At 41.2% G+C, this 21,540-nt stretch overlaps 2 protein-coding genes across 5 annotated transcripts in view; both read right to left on the reverse strand.

Annotated features, from left to right (window-relative positions):
- Positions 1–4,546: 4,546 nt before the first annotated feature.
- On the reverse strand, positions 4,547–12,603 carry LOC124996186. Its single transcript, XM_047568967.1, has 5 exons — positions 11,101–12,603; positions 9,851–10,090; positions 9,336–9,727; positions 8,780–8,967; positions 4,547–6,570 (listed from the first exon to the last, which is right to left on the reverse strand). The coding sequence occupies exons 1-5, from the start codon at positions 12,533–12,535 to the stop codon at positions 6,117–6,119; spliced, it is 2,709 nt and encodes a 902-aa protein (XP_047424923.1). The 5' UTR covers positions 12,536–12,603; the 3' UTR covers positions 4,547–6,116.
- Positions 12,604–15,088: 2,485 nt separating this feature from the next.
- The window catches only part of shroom3 (shroom family member 3), a 61,361-nt gene continuing 54,909 nt past the window's right edge, over positions 15,089–21,540 (reverse strand). For all 4 annotated transcript variants that reach the window (XM_047569805.1, XM_047569804.1, XM_047569806.1 and 1 more), the window contains 5 exons: positions 21,070–21,194; positions 18,884–18,983; positions 18,625–18,790; positions 18,366–18,487; positions 15,089–18,118 (listed from right to left, as the gene is read on the reverse strand). In XM_047569805.1, coding sequence (XP_047425761.1) covers positions 17,720–18,118; positions 18,366–18,487; positions 18,625–18,790; positions 18,884–18,983; positions 21,070–21,194 — 912 coding nt within the window. In that variant the 3' untranslated portion in view covers positions 15,089–17,719. The remainder of the gene's footprint in view (positions 18,119–18,365; positions 18,488–18,624; positions 18,791–18,883; positions 18,984–21,069; positions 21,195–21,540) is intronic.

The raw sequence follows: 21,540 nt of genomic DNA on the forward strand, positions 1-21,540 counted from the left end.
GTAATATAATCTCTTGCTAATTCCTGTCAGTGAGGATTTGTGAAGGCTGAAGGTGGATGCTGCTGGCTGTCAGAGGCTGTATTACGGAGGCTGCAGTGACTGTTGAGTTCTGTTGTTGACTTTGCAGTTTGTATGATAACTTGAATTAGATGAAGTGACTAAAACTAAAAGTCAGCACACACTGTGGTCTGTATTTACAATGATTGTAGTCTTTACTAGTACAATATCATATATTTCCAACAATTTTCATTTGTTCCTCAGTAGCTCCCTCTACCTCCATCCTCCACCACCTTCCTTCTAATTACCTTCTTTCAGCCTTCATCCTAATCACTGCTTAATCACTCTAGCAGGCTGCAGAGTGTAGGGTCAATGTCTGCCAGTTTTATATCTGTGAGAACATGCTATATGTGATTCCAAACTAAATTATAATTGGCCTAATATATTAGTGCCTATATATGTGCTTGCAGTCCCATGGCTTTGCTTTAAAATCCAGTTGTAATTTATAAACTTACTAGACCATGTCATCCACCACAGAGTGGTAAATCTTCTGGCAGTCTTCAACAGAGTAACCGTGTCTCTATCCTGCTGGACACCATCAGTGGTGGAAGACGCAGGCTGGGAGAACAAACTGAGAGCCTGGAGAAAAGCTGCTGATGGCTGGGGAGTTAAACCCTGGACCTGCAGCTCTGGGTCCGGAGAGGAAGGATGAGGATGAGGAGGCCTGTAAACCTGAGACCTGGAGAAGGTCAGGAGGAGGTGTGGAAGACTAGGACCTGAGGTCGACCTTCTGGACCTGTGGAGAGTCAGCAGCAGTGGCTTCTGTTGAGGAGATGTCGAGTGGTGTCATACTTTAAATAACATATACAATACACATTTGACTTCTGACTACTCACACATGTTTATGTGTTTGTAGCATAAACTCAGATGTTTTCTGTGACTGACTGCATTACTATTAAAACAGTTGTTGTAGAAGGTGGAAGAACTCATATTATTCTACAGCGCAATATAAAGAACTTGTAAGTTCACTCTTTTGGTATAAATTACCATCATACATTACTTTAATAGTTCAGGCTCATTCAGTTTGTTTTTGACTGACACTATAGTAGTATAGACACATACTTCAGTGTTAGAAGGGACTACAGAACTTATAGCAAAATAAATAAAATACAATAAAAGAGAAGAAAAAGGCACGGGTGCTGTGCAAAATGTAAATACAAGCTGACTGTAAATCACTTTAACCCTTTAGTAAATTGAAAGTGAAGCAATTAAATTGCTAATTGCTTTTTGAAATATAAATGTTTATTTAATTAAATGCATCTACAGTGGAGACCCAACAGCATCTCTGATCCCTGCAAGCTAGTTTAATCCAAACATATTTAATCCAAACCTGTGTGTGTGTGTGTGTGTGTGTGTGTGTGTGTGTGTGTGTGTGTGTGTGTCAGGCTGCATCCTGCTGGGGATGTCTGGTGCCATCAAGGACTGTCATTGCTATGTAGTGGGGGTGCCTGGTCTGGTCTAGGTGAGTCCTACATGATTAAGCACAGGAATGCCAGGTCCAAATATTTCTCAGTAGAACACTGAATGGCATGTACTTCTCCTGTCAGTGGTTTTAATGTTGTGGCTGATCGTTGTGTATATTTATGAAGTTAGACGCAACTTGCATCTTATAACACCTGCACATCCACATTGAATTGTGGTCTGTGGGTTTACTGGTTCATAATATGTTGGCATGTATCTCCATATTATCTGATATGTATGGTGTTACATGAGTTCAGTGCACTACAGGTCTGACCGGTTGTTTCACAATGTACAAAACGGACACAGTGAGTCGGTTCAACACACCCACAGAAACTGTTGTTTCACTTTACTAGAGAGTGACCTCAAATCCAACCCAAATTTAACCAACTTGGACCTACATATATTTATCGACCTCAAGCAGCATTTAGAAACAAATCTCATTCCCCAAGAGTAAAACATATTCAGTTCCAAATACAACTGCTCACACATTGACATTTTATTTGAGAGGACATTCATAGTGTGAAACAGAGTTGAATTAATATGATTAGGATACTATTGTGCCTCTTATATTACTTCTACTTCTATCTCACTAAATTTAAACTTAGATCCCTTTTCTGATAAGTCAGTTCCTCTTTTGTCTTTAATGGCTGGTAAAAAAAAAAAAGTGACTTTTGGGGCTTCCTAACCTGGGTCCCAACTGTAGGAGTGGCACACGTTTCAACAATAACATCCTCAATCCGATGTTCTCACTGAGTAGCTGTACAAGAACACACACACACACACACACACAAACAGAGTCATGAGCAAACATGTTCAGAGGCGTGCTCCTGCAGCCAGGCTGAACAAGTTGCAACAGATGCCGCTGCTGTAAGCTGCTGGAACCGTATGTCACTTATTCACAGACCTCATTCCAAAGACAGGGTTGCGGCTTTATAACATCATCATCAATTCATCAATATTGGCCTTCAGAGGGAATTTAACAAACCAACTAATGTTGTGAAAAGTGAATCTAAATGACTTCTTTAAGTTATTTGCACCAGTAAACACAAAGCAACCCGTATTAAAAATATCTACCCCCATCCTGAAAGCATCCTGAAAGCATGCATCTGCTAAAAGGTGTAATAAACGTGTAGTGTAGATTTATGTAGTATAGTATGACAATGACTAAAATCGGAACAGAAGAACAGAGAAGCAGAGAGCAGAGAGAGGAGGGGGAGGGCCTCTGGAAAATCCTGCTCAAGCATAGCAAGGTCTCATCATTAAATCATACCCTACAGGTATGAGCTTATCTCAGGGACAGACACAGGGGCCTGCATGCCTAGTGATGCTCTAGAGCATTTAAGGGGAAAGACAGTACTCAAAGGACTGTTTTATGATGTAAACTGAAAAAAGGAGCTGAACTTAGGCAAAGATCCGGTCCAAAAGGAGGAACTTTTGTTGGTATAAAACAAGGTGTTCAAAGAATAGATGACTGTGATCTGGATTTATCTATTCTTCACCTCTCTCCAGACGAAACTTGGGACAAGCCTTCTCTGATCTTGTTATCTGAAGGAGTTTTATGTTTTATGCAACCTCAGCTATCTCTACTGATAAGTGAGCCTCATACAGTTTAGTGATTACCTGAACCAAGCACTCCAGCAAAACATATACAAGTATCATGGAGCTCATAAAGTGCCACTGGCACTGCCACAGGATCGGTCTGGAGCTGTTAAAGTACAACAAACTGACCCATGTGAACCTTCAATACATGAAAAGCAATAAAAGGAGTAATGTTGAAAGAGAGTTCAGATCCAGTGTGTCGGATTCGCTTCAGAGTAGAATAGACAAAATAAACAACAAACTGAACATGTAAACGCAGAATCAGAACATGACAGTGCTCCCTGCCATGTAGCAGTGATCAAACTGAGTGCACATATCACAAAGCCACTCTGGTTACTAATTTGCAACAATGTGTAGAGGTGGTTCAGACCTGTAAGTACCTGGGTCTGCGGCAGGTTCACAAACTGGACTGATCGGCATAGACTCAGTATATGAAAAAGGTTGGCGCCATCTCTATTTCCTTATTAAGGTTGTTTAATATCTGCTGGAAGCTACTGGTCATGTTCTACTAGACAGTCGTTATCAGTGGCCTCTTCTACGCTGTGGTGTGCTGGGGAGGCAGCACTAAGAAGAAGGGAACCTCAAGGTTGCACTACCTGATGCAGAAGCTGGGCTCTGTGGCAGGGGCAGAGCTGGAGTCCTGGACATTGGTGGCAGAGGCAAGGACCTGGACCAAATTCTGGTCCATCAAGAATCAATGTCCACCACCATCTACACGACACCATAGTCAGACAGAGAAGCTCGCTGAGTCTCTGATGTTGAGGAGGTCGTTTGTCCCCCAGGACATAAGACTCTACAACGCCTCCCTGTGAGGAACTGACTGGACTGTGGATGCTATATATATATAAATGCTGTATATATAAATAGGATAAATAAAGAAATAAAGTATCTATCTATCTATCTATGAAAAAAAAAATGTGGAGCCGGCCTTCACAACCTTCACTGATAAGCCATGCGTGGCAGGATCTAGCTAGCTGACTTCCTTGCCTATATTTCACATGCATGCTTCTTTTTTAATTCCAATATTTAAACCAAAGCCAAGATCAAAGTGTGGCAGCCAATACTGGCCAGAAAACTCCAGGAGTCCAATGTTGACAACAAAAACCTCTAAAAGTAAGTGAGTAAAGCCTTAAAATGAGTGATCCCATTTCTAACTCAATGTCATTGAATACATCACTAGATAATACTGTTTCACTGTTACAGTGGAATGTAAGAAGAAATACTCAATATATATACTCAACTTCCACAAATTTCCATTATTTTGGTAAAAAAAAATACACACAGCAAGTAAAACAGACAAGAACAATGAAGGTTGTCTGTCTGATCTTGTTTCTTGTGCACCTCCACAGGAAATCAGCATACTGGAAGCAAATGGAAAACTTGTCTCGGAGCCCACCACGATGTGCAAAGAATACAAACACCAATAACCTCCAACTGCGAAACATATTTAATACTCAGCATATAATACAAACTCTGACAGTGGCATGAAAAATACCGTCTCCCTTGTTCAACATCCAAGTAGACATGACACAAAATGATTTACAAGCCCAAAACACCCCAGTTTCATCCCGGTGACGTTAAAGGATAATACTCGCTTTTACCCCCTTTACAGTAATAACTACAGATCCTGTATGGTTTAACTGGTTTGTGACTATTTAGTGAATATTACAGCTTCTTCTTTCATATGAGTTGTGTTCAAGTGCTGGCTGAGGCTGTAGGATTTAACACTTTCCAATCAAACCTGATAGATAAAGAACAAACAAAGAAATCACAGGATTAAATTACTTCAATTATGCCCGCGTTGAACGTTCTTCCGTTCGACAATTGCATGAAGTCTCACAAGCCCAAGCAGCACGTGAACACAACACACTGATAAAAAGCAGCACCTAAAATAACAAGTGAAATCGGATACACCACCAAATGAGCTACGTCTATTTTCAACTTCGTTTGCTTCTCCCTTTGTGAGTGCTCATATAGTCTTTGTAAAAAAAAAAAAAAGTTAAAATTGTTTGACTATTTGAAGTGCTTGTTAAGGGTTGGATTAAAAGAATGGCTTTGCTCTCACACCTGTACAATAAATATAGAGTGATTAGCTTAGTACAAAGACTGGAAATAGGACAAATAGCTGATTTCACTGTGTTCAAATGAGAAAATCCACCTCCCTCCTTTGGCAACTTCATCAAGATATTTTGTCCTTCACCTACCAAACACTGTTAATTTCCATATAACCAATCCAGTTTGATCCATAACAGACACAAGAGTTTATATACTGAAATGTATTCCTAGGAGGTTTTACAGTTGTTTCGCAGCTCAGGAAAGTGAAAACTGAAAATGTGCACCATGAATTAAACCTAATTTTCTTTAGAAGCTATAGATATATCCTATTAATCATGTTCTATATTTTCACTTTCATAGTGATAGTGATGCAAAGATAACGGAGTGGTTATTGTTTCCATGGCATATTCTAATTTTTAATAGTACACTGCTTCTAATCTAGTCCTCTATTCAGTAGATAAACACTATATGTCACACAACTCTTACTGTATCACACTCACACTACTTAAAACTGATTTACTATTATTACTATTTTAATAAATGCCACAAAGTAACAAACCAAAACTGTCTTTGTGAAGTAGCTGACGTTGTTCACTGGGTGACAGTTAGATGATTAGTTACTGAGGCTGACAAGCCACCTGGTTACACGCAGCAGCAGTTTCTTAAAAGAGAAATTAAAATTAGATTCTGCACTTTGTAGTTGTCCATGGCATGTTAAGGTGTTTCCTGTCGATCAATGCAGAGCCACTGCATGACTGTGACATTATCAACTCCACTTGTTTCATTGGCTGATAAAAATAAAGTACTACCAACTGGGAATATATGGTAGTGGGGCAAACCATTAGTCCCTTTTTCGTCTCAGCGTAGACTGTGACTGAGTTCGTCTACTGCGTGATGTCAGAACTCCCCAAACAAAGTCCAACTCAGTGCACACGCTGAGGTTTTTAAACAGAGGAGTCAGACTGATGGGCATAAAACAGATGCAGTGACTTGGGTTTGAGGAGGGCGGCGATCGATGTCGATCTTTTGACCTTCCCCCCGCTCACGATAGTCAATGGCCTCTGACCCGAGGAAGCTGCGGACAAGTGATGGCGCCGATGACGATGGGACTTCTGCGTCCAGCTTTGGTCCACTATCCCGACTCCTCCCTCTCCTGTCACAGCGGCCCGCGGTGGTGCTCCCAGCAGCTTAAAGATATCCACCGAAACGGAGGGGCTCAGGTACTGCCAGGCCTTCTTCCCCGCGATGTCCCTCAGCTTCACGTTGGCTTTGAACTTGTTAATCAGTAGGCGTATAATGTTTTTGTTGCTGTGCATGGCCGCGATGTGGAGAGGTGTGTGGCCACTTGTTGACTTGGCGTTCACGTCTAAGGTCATGCCAGCTTTTTCGACTCCATACCTAAAGCCACACCCAGAGAGAGCAGATCAGCGCCTGGTGGCAAAACTATTTATTGTATGGTAAAACACAACCTTCATAAACTAATGCAGTAAATATTCTTTTAGGCACAATTAAGGCTTTGAACTGCTTGATTGATTGTTACTGCTTGCCCAAAGGCCCACAGACTCCCCTTGAAACTCAAGTTCATGACGTTTAATTGTATTTCCTAAACAGTATACAGTTAGTAGTTTGAACTCAAATTATGAAGTTCAAATGCTACAAAATCATGACGATAACTGAACTTTGTGAGTTGAAACAACATATAATTCAGAGTCATCTCAATAACTTAGAGTATCAAGTTCAAACAATAAATGGTCATTAATGAAGCAATATATATATGTATATATATGTATGTATATACATATACACATATACGTATACATATGTATGTATATATATATATGTATACACACACATATATATACATATATACGTATGTATATACATATATACGTATGTACATATATACATATATATACATATATACATATATATACATATATATATATATATACATATATACATATATATATACATATATACATATATATACATAATATATACATCATATATACATAATATATACACACACATATACACATATATACATATATACACATATATACATATATACATATATACATATATACATATATACATATATACATATATACATATATACATATATACATATATACATATATACATATATACTATATACATATATACATATATACATATACATATATATATACATATATACATATATATACATATATACATATTATACATATATACATATTATACATAATAATATATATATACATATATACATATATATACATATATACATATATATACACATATACATATATATACACATATACACATATATACATATATACACATATACACATATATACACATATATACATATATACACATATATACACATATACACATATACACACATATATACATATATACACATATACACATATATACACATATACACATATATACACATATACACATATATACATATATACACATATATACATATATACACATATATACACACATATATACATATATACACACATATATACATATATACACATATATACATATATACACATATATACATATATACATATATATATATATATATATATATATATATATATATATATATATATATATATATATATAACTCACCTTCCTGAGTTTAAATAAAGTTTTTTTCAAAGTTGGGTTTACTCATGTCTTTAAGGCAGTTACACCAACCTGAAATCCAAATACAGCCTGGTCACACCTTTACAATTCTCTGCTCTCTGTATTATAGTGGAATTGCACCCAGATGCACACACACCTACAGAGGTGAGAACGCTCCCAACAGCGGAGAGACAGGATAGGTTTCCTCTAAGACTGATTACACTCTGTGCTGCTCTCCTGTACTGTGAGATGATTGACACTATAAACATCTGAGTGTTTAGAGCTGTAAGCCTATTGTTAGCTCATAGCAAAGTTTGGCTTTTTTCAAGTCAATTGTTGATGAATTATTGTGAAATGGCGCGGCACTGCGTAAATATTAAAAATCACGTGAAAGTTGCATGCACGCCTTTGTAATGTTTTGTAGAAAACAGAAATGGACATTATGACGCAGCGGTCGAGTTGGTACACTTAGTCTTTACCTTTAAAAGGTGGCAGTGCTGGTAACTGAAGTTACTAGACAAACACAGCTCGCTAATGAGAAGCTCCACGCGACTCTAGGTCGACAGAGTTGACATTCAGCTTGTTTGCTATTGGGTGGGTCCTTAATGTCGTCATATTGACTCTGTGTGTATTATACCTCCAAAGTTTCTGTCTGACGCACATTTAGAGTTCTTTCGGAAGATAAAGCAAACTGCATGAGAAACAAATGATCTTTTCTAACCTTAAATGTATATGCGATTGACAGTTCTGAACGGAGCCTCAAATTCAGACAGTTGAGAGGCTGACAACCAGGCAGACAAACCATTTTGTACATTCAAACAGTTCAGACATGTCTAATTAAAAGCCAACATTTCTTACTATTCTATATTCTTGCCCTTTGCAGTGAAACTAGCTTCATGAATGCTCCATAAACCTGACCATCCTGTTTTACAGAGGGTAACTGCTAGCTGCGTACCATAGAGTGTTGAGGACTCGGTGGTCGCCATGTTTGGCGATCCAGTGCAGCACAGTGAAGCCAGAGATGAAGTCTTGTTTGTTGAGCAGGGACGGGTCCTCTCTGAACAGGGAGTAGATGTCTGACCAGGCCCCCGCTGCACCCTTCACCAGCCAGGCGTGTTCCTTGGCCTCCAGCGGAAACAGCGACTGTTGACAGGAACAAGTCGTATCATGTCTCGTAGGGCTTTTAATAAATCAACAAACTTTTGAGTCAAAGTTCACATCTGTCTTCAATCCTATTTTAAATAACCCTGATTACCGGTCAGTCGGTGTCAAACTCAACTAAATTACATTTCTTAAGAAAAATAATTGAAATAATTGCTTTTTTAATGACTTCAGTGTCATCTTTTCGCACTTTGCACATTCGTCCTGTGGGCCAGATTGGACCCACTGCTGGGTCAGTTTTTGGCCCCCCAGTCGTATGTTTGACACCCCTAAGGTATCCACAAAGAGGGTTATATGCGTGTGAGCAGGACATTTAAAAAGAAGCAAACTATTCTACTTTTAAATCTCACATGCTTATCGTGGGCCTCGTGGTGATGAGTGACGGCTGGGGAGGAGTTCCCGCCCACTTCTTTCCCCACTCTCCCCTCAACCAGATCGGCTACGCTTTGGCAGCGAGGTGGCGTTGAACAGGATGACAGCGAGGAGGATGACAGGTTGTAGCGAAGGCTGAGCGAGGAGGAGATGCGGTGCAAGCGGTCCAGTCGAGCGGCCTCATTTCCTCCTGCCCCTCCTCCTCGGGCTTCCTCCTCCTGGAGGAGCTGGTCCAGGTCGGTTCCCAGACTGCGGCACATCCTGCTCCTCAGTCGGCTGCTAAGCCTCTTGCTGGCTCCTGGGCGCAGCTTTGGTGGGGAGATGGAGCCCCCACTGGGATCTGCCCTCTCACGGTCATGCCGCAAATTATCTGTGAGAAGGACAAAAGCTTTAACACACTTAAAACAATCTCGGCCAATAAGTGGGACTGGCCACCTGACCAGAGTATTCTTGTGCACAGTTCAACACAAAATCCTAAAGCCTCCGCTCTGACCTGTGGAAAGTTGCCATTGGATGGCTTGGGCAGCGCGGTCCTGGCTGAAGTGGAGATGGTCGTTGGAGCGATGCAGTGGTGACAAACGACCTCCGGGCTCCTGGTCGTCACAGAGATGGCCTGTAGAGTGATGCCATGGTACGGAGGTTCTGACGCCTCCACCATGAGGCCCAGAACTCGGCCTCGGCTCTTGTGCTCGGTAGAGAGCTTCCTGGACTATAGCCACACCCACACGCTCACCTGTGGTAAGAGTTAAAGTGATAATGACTAATTTTTAACTGTTTATTGCTCTGTTGGCGTAATGTGATTTGCCTTACAAATTTCCCTTTAATCGTTCTTTCAAGTGGAACCACAATGACGGCCTCGTGCCTGTCAAGTGGCAGCTTCCATCTACATCTGTAGTGTTTTTTCAGAACATGCATATCATGATGGCACAGCGAGTTGACCTTTCAAATACGAAAATCAGCACTGCGTCAGGACACTGAATGATTTACAGATTAAATAAGCGCCAGTGTAGAAACACAAGACATCAGATACAATAAATATATAAAAATGATAAAAGTATAAAAATAAATATATAAAAATTTAAAAGCCAAATTGTGTCTTCGGAGCTCATTTTCGCTATGTGTCACATACAATTTGCATTTGAGTTTTATGCTATACTGTTCTGTTACTTGACTAAAATGCGTCAGCCAATACCAGTTATAGTGGATACCTCAGAAGTAGGTGTGTGTGTCTGGTTCTTGTGTAGTTGTGTGCATTTGGACATTAAATGCTGAGGAAGTCTGCAAATAACAGCTGGTCAGTGTAATCTTTAGCAAACATTATTAAAACAAGACGGCATCCAAAAGCTGCTCTAAAGACAATGTTCTGATCTGTTTTTAATATTTTGATTAGGGATGTCCCAGTCTGTATCCATGGAGATCAGTAGTGGGGCCCACCCAGGCATTTTTTGAAATAATTCAGTCAGTATCAGGCTTCAGTCAGGAACGATCTTTTGTAGTTATTTATTTCAGGTTTGCTGTAAACGAAAACCTCTTCCCTGTAATGTCTTTCTCTTTTGTTTTAATGGTGGTTGGCTAGTGTCAAAGTGGGGGAAAAAATCAATCCATCTTTATTATAAATCTCCAGGGGAGGAACTTAAGTGTATTCAGTCGATAATTAATATTAAAAGATCAGTATCGGATTGGGGGCCAAAAAACTTGATTGGGACATCCCTAACTTTGTTAGCACACAAACTGCTGACGCACCTGGTTGTGCCTGTAGCTCCTCTGAACTGCTGTACCACTCTCTTGGGGAATATCTTGGGGAACCAGGTGACGACCAGTTGCTTCTGGGGAAGCTGCCAACGGGCGAGGGGGAGAAGATGCTGCTGTGGCTGGAGGACAACCTAGTCTTTCCACTTGGATAAAATCCATAATTTAGCTCCATCTGGACACCTGCCGGCTGAGAAAGTCTGTGTTCCTGGTGGATGCTGTGGAGCAGCTCTGCCTCTGCAGCTTGATGCAGAGACGGCATGTGGTGCTCTGCCTCTAAAGGCGGGGTGTGTCTCACGGGAAACAACTCCAGTGGGGCTGGATAAGATTCCGGCTCTGGCCTGGCCCATTCCCCCCGCATACCCAACCCCGCCTCCAAGCTCAGCCCTTGGCCCTGGGAGGTCAGCATCTTTGGGGGCTTCCTATCCAATGAAGAGTGGGAAGGGGAGGTGAGAGAGGCAGAGAGAGGTGCGGGCTTGTTTGTAAGGCAGGGCGAGGAGCCAGATATAGCCTTTCCTGTGTCACAGAGAGGACTGTTCAGGGGCCACACTCCTTCAGCTGAACGTCTCCCCATGGGAACCTCCTCTTCTCCCTCCTCCTCATCTTCATCACAAGAGACAGCACATTTGTAGCTCGGCCTGTGTCTGACTCGATGTGGCTTGACTTGAGGATGAAGAATGACCTTCCTGAGAGGAAGCGTCTGATGAAGACCCCCCTGAGGCTGTACATGTGCCTCCCTTCCTCTGAGCGGTTCTGGGGCCAGGACCTGATGACTGGTTTCTCTGTGATATGCAGGAGGGGCAGGCGTGATACCTGGAGGAGGTGGGCCAGAACCCAGCCTCTGCTGTCCCTCTCTGATGCACTGCCCTGAGGCTGGAGGCTCAATGTGAATGGGGGTCTTCTGTCCGGTTTTATTTGAGATCTGGCTCACTCCTGTTGCTGGTCTACTGGAAAATTCAGGCGCACTTTTTACCTGTTGCTTCTGCTTTAGATTTAAATTTGTTTCCACGTCGTCGTTGTTGTTGTTGTTGTTCGCAATGATCCCAGCCGCAGGTAGCACCGCTTCTACAGCCGGGGCGGGGGTTTGCTTCCGCGGACGATTCTGCGTACTCAGAGGCGGGCTTGCGGCTGCGTTCTCCGGGTAGAGTTTAGGGTTCTTCCCGGCGGCTGCAGGTGGCCGCGGAGCGACAGGACCCCCCGGGACATGTCCCTTGAACTTCTTTCTGAGAACCACGTAAGACACGCCATCAATCGGCTTGACTGTAGCCACGGAGTTGACGAACTTCTTGAAGAGCTCTCGGTTTCGGTCCTGGTCCACATGACCCCGAATGAAGGGTTTGAAGTGCAGTACCAGCTCCGAGTTTTTCACCGATCCTCCGTTGCTCTGGAGGAAATGTAACACCGCGTCCTGGGTTAAATATGAAGCCATTGGGTTTAATCTAACTGTGTAGCTGACTTCTCTCTCCCTCCCTACTAGTCTCAAAGGTCGGGACTAGTTTCTGTCAGGCAAGAATAAGCCCCGCCCACCTCAGGTATTTAACCCCACACTCACCTGACGCGTTCCTGCAGGGAACCCGGATGTGTCTTGACGAGCTGTGATTTCAGGCTTCTGGTATGGTGACCGATACAGGAGGGAACTGCTCGGTATAGGTGTGCATTTGAATAAAATTGCAATATTCTTTCTGTTTTTTCTTTCTAACACAAAAGGTCTCAAAGGCTTTTGCAAGTTTCTTTGAAGTTCATAAATTTACACCGAACAGCCACAACATTACGACCACAGACAGGAGAAGTACATGCCATTCAGTCTTCTGCTGGGAGAGTGTAACGTAGACCTGTACCACCCACCTAGATCAGACCATGCAGTGCAGGCACCCCCACTCCATAGCAAAAATACTCATTACTGGCATCAGTCATCCCCGGCAGGATGCAGCTTGATACGGACACACACACACCAAACAGTTTAGGAACAAAAAAAAAAAAAAAAAAAAAAAAACATGAAAAAAGCACAAGGTGTGGACTTGGCCTTTAAATTCACTACATCCCAAACTGATCAAGTATCTGTGGGATGATCCACAGGCCCCTCCCCTCAACCCATAGGACCCAAAGGCCTTGAACTGTGTTCGAGGGCCAAACCAAACGATAACTTGAACGTTATTCTGCTCAATATTAATTTTCTCCCATTGTAAAAAGCAGTTAATTATATATGTTGATAAGCTGCTACTGGTAATCAGAAGCATAAGAATATTCTGTAAATAGAGTTTTGGTGTAGGTTGAAGAAGAAAATAAAACACAATCGATCAGTAGTTTTGGATTTAACGCATTGGAATGTTGGAAACTTTGTCCTCTTTGGAAAACTTCGGTGGATCATATAGCAACATGAATTATTTTCTGTATCTCAATAAATCTCAATAAATGTTAAACCCTTTAAGACCTGAATGTCCGTCTGCCCACAAAGAGAAGCTTGCTGTATTTGGATTACCGATGGATAATATTCAAGTTGCGCTTTCTAAAAGAAACGCTGCCATTACGGTAATGATGACGCACCGCTGCTGTGGCTGCAGGTTGAAGAGCAACGATCACGGAGCCCCAGCAAGAGAGACTTGTTTGGAGGAATTTGTTGGTAAAAACAAAGTTAGTTATACCCTTGAGATGTCACAAATGTCTTCCAGGCAAAAGTACAACTAACCAGTGTTCAGTCACAATGAATATTGACAATAGCGCAAACCACTGTGACTTACGGTAATTCAAAATCGGCCGCTTTGACGGATGCCTGTGATCCGTTCAGGCTTTTGAGGGTTAATAGATGGCAAGAAGCTGTTTCAATCTTACCTTTTTTTGTTGTTGACGAACTAACAGTGCCTTGACGTTAATACATCATGGCTCAAAATAAAAGCAACACAGTCGTATTGCATGCACAGCATAAATACTTGTGCATTTGTGCTTATGACTGACATACCGCGGGCCAGACGGGAATGCCCAAAGGGCCGTATGTGGCCCGCGGGCCGTAAAATGCCCAGGTCTGGTGTATACTATGGTCAACGGAACTGGTCAACTTCTGCTGGTGAATATATTATCTGCTTGTGTTTTGCACATTGATTTCTATTTTTCAAACTTTCACAACATTAAGGGTCAAACATAGATTTTCAGACTGAGGATTTTGGAATTGTACATGAAAGTACACCATCCAACACTGTCACAAATGACCTGTTTTCTGATTGAACACCTCTGTGTTTGAAACTTGGTTATGTTTACCTGTAAAACCAAATAACTGATTCAATTGTATTTATATAGTGTCAATAAATATGCCACCTCGTCACATATTAGGTTTCGTTAACTGGTGATTCTGAATTGACCGTAGGTGTGAGTGTGAATGGTTGTCTGTCTCTCTGTATTGGCCCTGAGATAGACTCTAGACTTGTGCATGATGTACCCACTATGACCTATGGAATGGACTCCAAAAGAACAGCTTCTTATGTAAGGAAGCAACATTGTCATTCAAATGTAATCAGCATTTCGGTTTTCACAAAATGACTGATGGTTTTGTGAGCACAGTCTGCTTAGATTGCACAAAGGTGTTTGAACCATTTAAATAAGATTACTGGCTGATAGCTTTGAACCTGAAATTTAAGTAACCTGACATATTATACTTATTAAAGACATGAGGAAACTGCTTCTTTAAACATCAACCAGTAACAGAGAAAGATTATGAGTCATTTGAAGTCCTGTTTGTGTCTACACAATAAATATTATGTAAGTGCAATATTCCCCTTTTTCACTCTGTTTTTGGTCTCTTTGTTCATTAGCTTGAGCTATGTCAAATAACTAGCCAAAATAAGCTTTAAACATGATAAATCTACAGCTGCTTTAACTCCTGTGCTATGGATCTGACTACAGCGTCTGTGTCTTATGTGTGTCTTATGTAGGACAAGACTGACATATTCCTTATCACGTGCATGTAAAATTTGAAAAGAGCAAACCGACAGTATTTACAAAATACATTTATTTTGCAAAACAAAAAATCAGAAATAGTTGTCCTAATTGTTCTTGGTGCTTTCATGAAATGAACACTGAATTTCATTCAACAATAAACCAAAAAAAAAGTGTCTTGACATATTCTGTTGTGCCTCTGAAAAATAACAAGAATGAAAGAAACAAGGAACACCAGTGGAGTAGGGGTTATTAATGACACCGTATGGAAGATCGGGTGCTGTACTGTTTGAAGAATATGACAAACTGAGAATATTTAGAAGGCGCTCTTCAACCGAAACATGTAGGTGTAGAATGAAACCATCTGGAGTGAAAACCCTTCACCTGTCACTACTGTCGATGTTGTTAATTGACAGTTGCATTCTGACTATTTGGAGTCCGGATCATCTGAACTGCAGGCAAGCCAAATGGCACCAGATCCTTCACTAGCTAACAGAATGCCTACAGGAGCCCAAAGAGAACAGTGTATTATCAAAACAAGGTGAAAGTGCCAAAAAAAATAAAAAATTGTGATAATGAAAAATGATATTTCATGCATGAAATTAAGCCATGCACATGTGCATGGCTAATATGTTAAATGTGTATCTCACTTAGTGCTGTTATTGTAATGTTGACGTCTTCTCTACAAGTAAGGGGTTTCTTTTGTTTTCACATGTACTTCATGTTTACTTGCCTGAGATCAGATATGAAACACTGATAAGAGACACTGTTGTCAGTGACACTAATTCCTTAAATGACGACTGGTAGGCCTCTGGTAGCATGTGAAAAGCTGTACTATGTCTTTCTGAAAGTTTTTTTCTGTTCTGACATTAGGTGGTTACCAGGCAAAGAATGTGTAAAAAGTGATTGCATCATGGGAAATGTATGATTCGACAATAGCAGTTTTTGTCCCCTGCTGAATCAATTTCATATATTTTTTTCCATATTTCTTTCAAGTCAGTCTATTTTATTGATGTGCAATTAAAATTACCAGTATACTAAATGACTGCAGCACACCAAACGTGTTTTAGGCTTCACCTCCTCAAGTCATCACAGGAATCGCAACTTTACGCAACTTTAACAAAAAATCTGAAAAATTTTATATTATTTTTCCAGAAATAAATATAATAAGAACACTTTTCGTCAACTCCAATTCATCATTCTTAGCTGGTAGTTTAAACTGGAAATCAAGGAAACCTGGTCAATATTCTCAACTGGGTACAAAACTTAATATAGTTTATTTGACACATTTACAAAAGAATTAGGATTTAAAATCAATTTAAAAGGTGCAATGATAAAAAAAAAAAAAAAATCAAGAGAGGCTTCTAGTTATCTGGGAGTTGTACTGTAGGTATGCTGGAACAAGGAACAAATGAGTGCAAACGAAACGTTTGACATGCCTATCTGCAAATATGATGCCTGATTAATTGTTTGAATTATTTCTAAATTTGAAACCGTTCTAACTCCAGCCTCTTATGTGTAAAAAAAATTGCTTCATTCTACCTTAAATATCTTTGGGTTTGATGAATTTTTCACGTGTTGTAGTTAACGTCTGACCAGATAATTATTAAAAAAATAAAAAGAAAAGAATAATCAGATATAAAAGTACGTTTTGCAGTTGCGTCCCCAGTTGAATGCAAAACAAAAAGTGTCATAGAAAAAAAAAAACATTAAACTAAACCAAGTTAACGGCGGCAAACTTTTCATCCAGTGAACATCTTTGGATCTGGAACATTTAGTTTTTAGGCGTCAAATGTTTCTTCACAGGAAGCTTTTAAAGAGGCAAAAGTGGAAAACAAAGTTCTCATCATTCAGTGTAAAGCCTGCTGCTAACGACAGTCAGACTGCTACAAAGTGCTACAAGCTCCAGGCATACATATAATAATGGCAGTAGTCGTGTTACAGTATGACATGACAGTGATAATTACAGTTTTTCTAGAAGCAGTTTGCCCCCATTAGGATCCTGTGCTTTTAGTGTTTACGGTGAAAAAAGAACCTTTAGTCCCTCCATTTTTGCTGTTAATTGATTCATGCAAATTGACTGTACATGTGCGAGTGCTGAGCAGGCTTTGTGAAAGTTTCCGAAAAGGTGGACAACATCAGGAAACTCTACAGATGATGGTATTTTCTCTTTGGGAGACATTGCGTCTTCTCACTTCATCTAACCATGACATATAAAGACTTCCTGGAGGAATGGTGAATGTCTGAGGTTCCCGAAAGCATCTTCAGTGTTGTTAAAGAACAGTTCCAGTGTGTTTGAGAGTTGCAAAAAATACAGAAAATGACTTGTGACACTGCATATGTCCACTGAAGCATTCAAATATAAACTTTCTTGGAAACGCTAAAAACGCTTGGTGGCAGTTAATACAATTGTCCAGAGCAGAGTATAATCAGAATAATTAGCTGGCAGCAGTTGGCTTTAGTCCACACAGAGTTGGTTGCTGGTGTTGAGGTCTAATGCAACAAAATGAGGCACATGTGGAGTTTTATTCTTCATGCCTGAAGTCTGCATAGTTGGTTCAGTGTGTGCAGAGCCTGTTTCAGGCCCGTTCCTCCTTCATATAACTCTCCGGTAGAACATAACTTGAGTTTTTCTGAGTTCTCCATGTCTTTCATTGTCACCTGTAGCAGCGGCCTGCCCATGACATCACAGTGACGTCACAGTGGTGGGCCTGACTGCGTGAGCAGGGCCCGGAATCACAGAAGGTGGAAGCAGCGGTGAAAACGAAGAAGAGCAGGGCGCGGGGTTAGAGAACTGACAAGGCGTCGACAAACCGTGAGCCTTTGCCAGCTCTGGCGGCAGGCTCTCCGCCAGCCGAGTCAGCTGATCCTGCGCCTGCCGGATGAGGTCATCCAGGTGCCGCTGGCGAATTAAAAGGGAGGGTTTAGCGCTCACAAAGAGGCGGTAATCTTGGAGCTGTGGTTCTGTGAGGTAGCCCGACAGGATGCCGTGGACCACACGCTGACGACGGTCCAAGTTCTCCTTCAGTTCCTGGGCATCTTCAGTTTGACGGAGGAGCAGGGAGCGTTTGTGATGAAGGGAGTCCTGAGGGGGAAGACAGCACTGTACATCATTTTCCTGGAGCGCCATTTAGACACAGAGACACACTCAATGCACAGAAAAACTGTGGTAAGTAAGTTCTGCAGAATGTCAAACAGCATAAGTGCACAAAATGTATGTACAGAGAATTGTCACTTAAAGTGGCAAATTACATCTAAATACACCTAGATAATTTTCTGCTTGCTGCATCCTAACCCTAAATGTCATGCACACAAGAGGAACCCAGTCTCACCCTTTCCTCTGCTGCATCCTCCGGTGACAGCTGGTCTGTCTCCAGGACGAGCAGAGCTCTGTCGATCCTCGCCAGCCGGCTGCACAGAGACAGCAGCAGGTTCACAATCTTCTCTAGATCTCCTGCAAACAACAACAAAGTCCACACGTCAGTCGATGGCTCACTGAAGTTACTGAGCACTAAAAGTGAAGCTGATTGGTTGTTGAATGATAGTAAAATAATCATTTTGCTCTGGTTACAGTGCAGCCAGGTGACGTACCAATGAACATGCTGTACTTGTCTCTCTCGTTGGGTTTAAGGCATTCCTGCACCAGTGTCTCTATGCCGGCCCCCAGCGCCTGGTGATGCTTCTGCTCTTCACGCAGTTCATCCTTCTCCCGTTGTAAAGCTGCCTTGCTGTTCCTCAGAGCTTCACACAGCTCCACCTGATGGACAGGAGGAGATAGTGACAATGTACAACGACACCTTCCACAACTGCTGGTATTTTGGAACGTGCCATGTCTAATTTTTTTTCCTACCTTTCTGGTGTTGAGGTCTGTCTCTTCCTCATCCAGATCGGTCTCCGTCCGTAGATCTGTTGCTACACTCTGAGCAGGATCGCAAACGCCGTCTTGGATTCTAGGTAAGGAACAACACATGTAAATGAAGGGAGAGAGAGCAAAAGCAACTGGACCTTGAGTTTCATGAAGATGTTTCACTTCTCATCCAAAGGGCCACATCAAGGTAAACCACTTGGCACAAGTCTCATATATTTAGCCTGTGAGATGGGAGATTGAACGCTGAGGTCAAGGTGCTACAGTTTACCTGTCACCATAAACTGAGGTTATAGCAATCAATGCACTGGTGCAGATTTTATTCCAGCCAGCACCCCTCTCTCTATTTGGTTGCTGTGGCCTAGAAGTTACTCACCCTTTTTGGAGGAAATTTAGAAGGCAGAGTTCCCAATAAATGTTAATGTTGATTCTGTGTTTTATATCTTGCCACTAGGTATCACTGTTGTTCAACTGTTTAGACTGTAGGAAGCCACATGTCTGCCTGTAACACTGGTCTGAGGATTTAAAACAAGTACATATCATGTTTAAACTAGCTCTTTATTTTGAATGTGATTTTTACATCACAGTGTTGTTGCAGTATCAACTGTCATAAAGCGAGTGGCAGATGGTTTTTATTGTTGATAATGTTCAAAAGTGGACTGGGAGGATATGGAAACGAATGGGGAAAGGACATTTCTTCACTGACTATGTCATTGAGACATTCCTGCTTCCCGGCTCTGTGTCCTGCTGTCACTTTCTACTCGTATGTTGCCTTGAAGGAGGAGGTACTAAATCAAGGAACAGAAATCTAAGTGTGAGATGAACGTGCAACACGAATGCCTGAAAAATGACAGACTGTTGATTTGCACTGCAAGATGTGTTCTGTTTGTGTGATTCTCTGCCCGTGTTCTTGTCAAAAGAGGGTAACAAACTGTACACTTGTGCATATCCACTACTATGACGTTCTGTGAAACTGTCACTGAGGTTCGAGACTCTCTCCATGCTGCTAGAGAAATGTTGATCAGGTTAGTCTGGTCTCTCCTGTCCTGGTTAATGATGAATAGCTTTTCATGTTATCTCATCACTTAGGAGTTTCCGAGAATTGCAGCAATTCAAATAAACAAAATGCTGAGTTTACGGACAACTATGATTCAGATTACTGAAGTAATCACTGGCACTGGCGCTGGAAAGGGTGCGGCCGTAGTGGAAATATTTATTTGCATATTGACCTGTATGTTTGAGATGCAGGAGGAGACAGTAGGGAAATTCCTTGATTATATCAATCACACTGTCGCATCATGCTTTCATATTATTTCACAAGTTTCAGATTTACCAGTTGGAATGTACGTGTATCAGTTATCACTTTTTTAATCCACCTTTCTTATTTACTTTTGCTATTTATGTGACTGCAGTTATTCATTGCCTCCTGTCATGTCTGGTTGGTTGGAGGTCTGACTTTAGCTAACCTCAAAGACAAAAGGGCAATAGCAATAAAAGCATTTTAACCATTTTAAGAGTCACAGAGGTCAGAGGTTAAAGCAAAAATGTCAGTGTGACTTTACTGATCATGCATCACAGGGAAGTGCTGGCCCTAAACCGGTGGTTGTTTGACAACTTTGTAATGAGGAAGCATTTTTTCAGTGAACATCATTTTCACCAACAAACCAAAAACACATTCACAATATCGCTGGGTTTACAGGCGACATGCAGAGACAGCAGAGGTTTGTGATGATTCTCCTTTGTTTTGTCAGCTGCTGATAAGAGAAGCAGGCTGTCAGCGAACCCGGCAAGGATTATAAATGTTGGTTTACAGGAAGTCTTCCCCCGCCTAACATTCAGCTTGTGCTGCAGTTCCATAACACTCACTATCTACAATTTGGGGCTTAAGGCTAAATGAATAGACTCCTCTACAAGGTTCTTACCCTAGTGTTTTGTAAAGCACTTTAAAGGAAACTCATTCTTATCTCAAGTGTGCAAGTCTGTCATATTTAGTGTATTCCAGTGTTGCGTTTAATTTTGTTTTTAAAACTGTTCACTATCTTTGATTTTACGCATGCCCTTGCTGTTCTGACCAGAGTGGGTATGATTATCAGTGAGAGTTACATCTGTGTGTTAGAAAAGTCAGTTTCAGTGTCATCTCAACTATGCACAACGCATGACGTCCAAGTTACCTGTCATCCGATCCGTTACTGTCTCTGTGTTGTCTGTTGTTTGGAAAGATCTCCTCCATTAGCTGTACGGCAGACTTACTGCCCCATGTGTCCAAGAGGGACACCAGAGACGGGTCTTTCAGCACCTGGACGCAATGAAAAAAGAAAACTCCAAACTAAGTACGACAAGAAATATGTCAGATGCAAATACAAAAGTAGTGTCAAAAAGAGTTAAGGCTTGGTATGATTAAAAAGGGTCAACACTGAAACACTGCAAGGAATATAAAATGTAGTTATTTTACCTGTTTTTCCAAAAACAAGTTGCAACTGAATATCAACATAGAGAAAAATGTGAGGGTATTCACATCCAGGCTGGAAGAAGGGTGCTCTTTAATATGTAGCCCCCCCTTCCAAAGGATCCAAAGGTAATTGGACAACTGACTCAAAAATGGAGAGGTTTAGCCTATTCCTTCATTATTTCTACATTATTAT

This window comes from Mugil cephalus, chromosome 19, assembly GCF_022458985.1.
Source record: "Mugil cephalus isolate CIBA_MC_2020 chromosome 19, CIBA_Mcephalus_1.1, whole genome shotgun sequence".
Taxonomy (NCBI): domain Eukaryota; kingdom Metazoa; phylum Chordata; class Actinopteri; order Mugiliformes; family Mugilidae; genus Mugil; species Mugil cephalus.

Excerpts from the sequence above, each read along its gene's own strand:
- LOC124996186 (XM_047568967.1), bottom strand. The coding sequence starts at position 12,535 with ATGGCTTCATATTTAACCCAGGACGCGGTGTTACATTTCCTCCAGAGC. Across the intron at positions 10,091-11,100 it reads GGAGCTACAGGCACAACCAG|GTGAGCGTGTGGGTGTGGCT; the intron begins GTGCGTCAGCAG and ends CTCTTACCACAG. Across the intron at positions 8,968-9,335 it reads ACGAGGCCCACGATAAGCAT|TCGCTGTTTCCGCTGGAGGC; the intron begins GTGAGATTTAAA and ends TCCTGTCAACAG.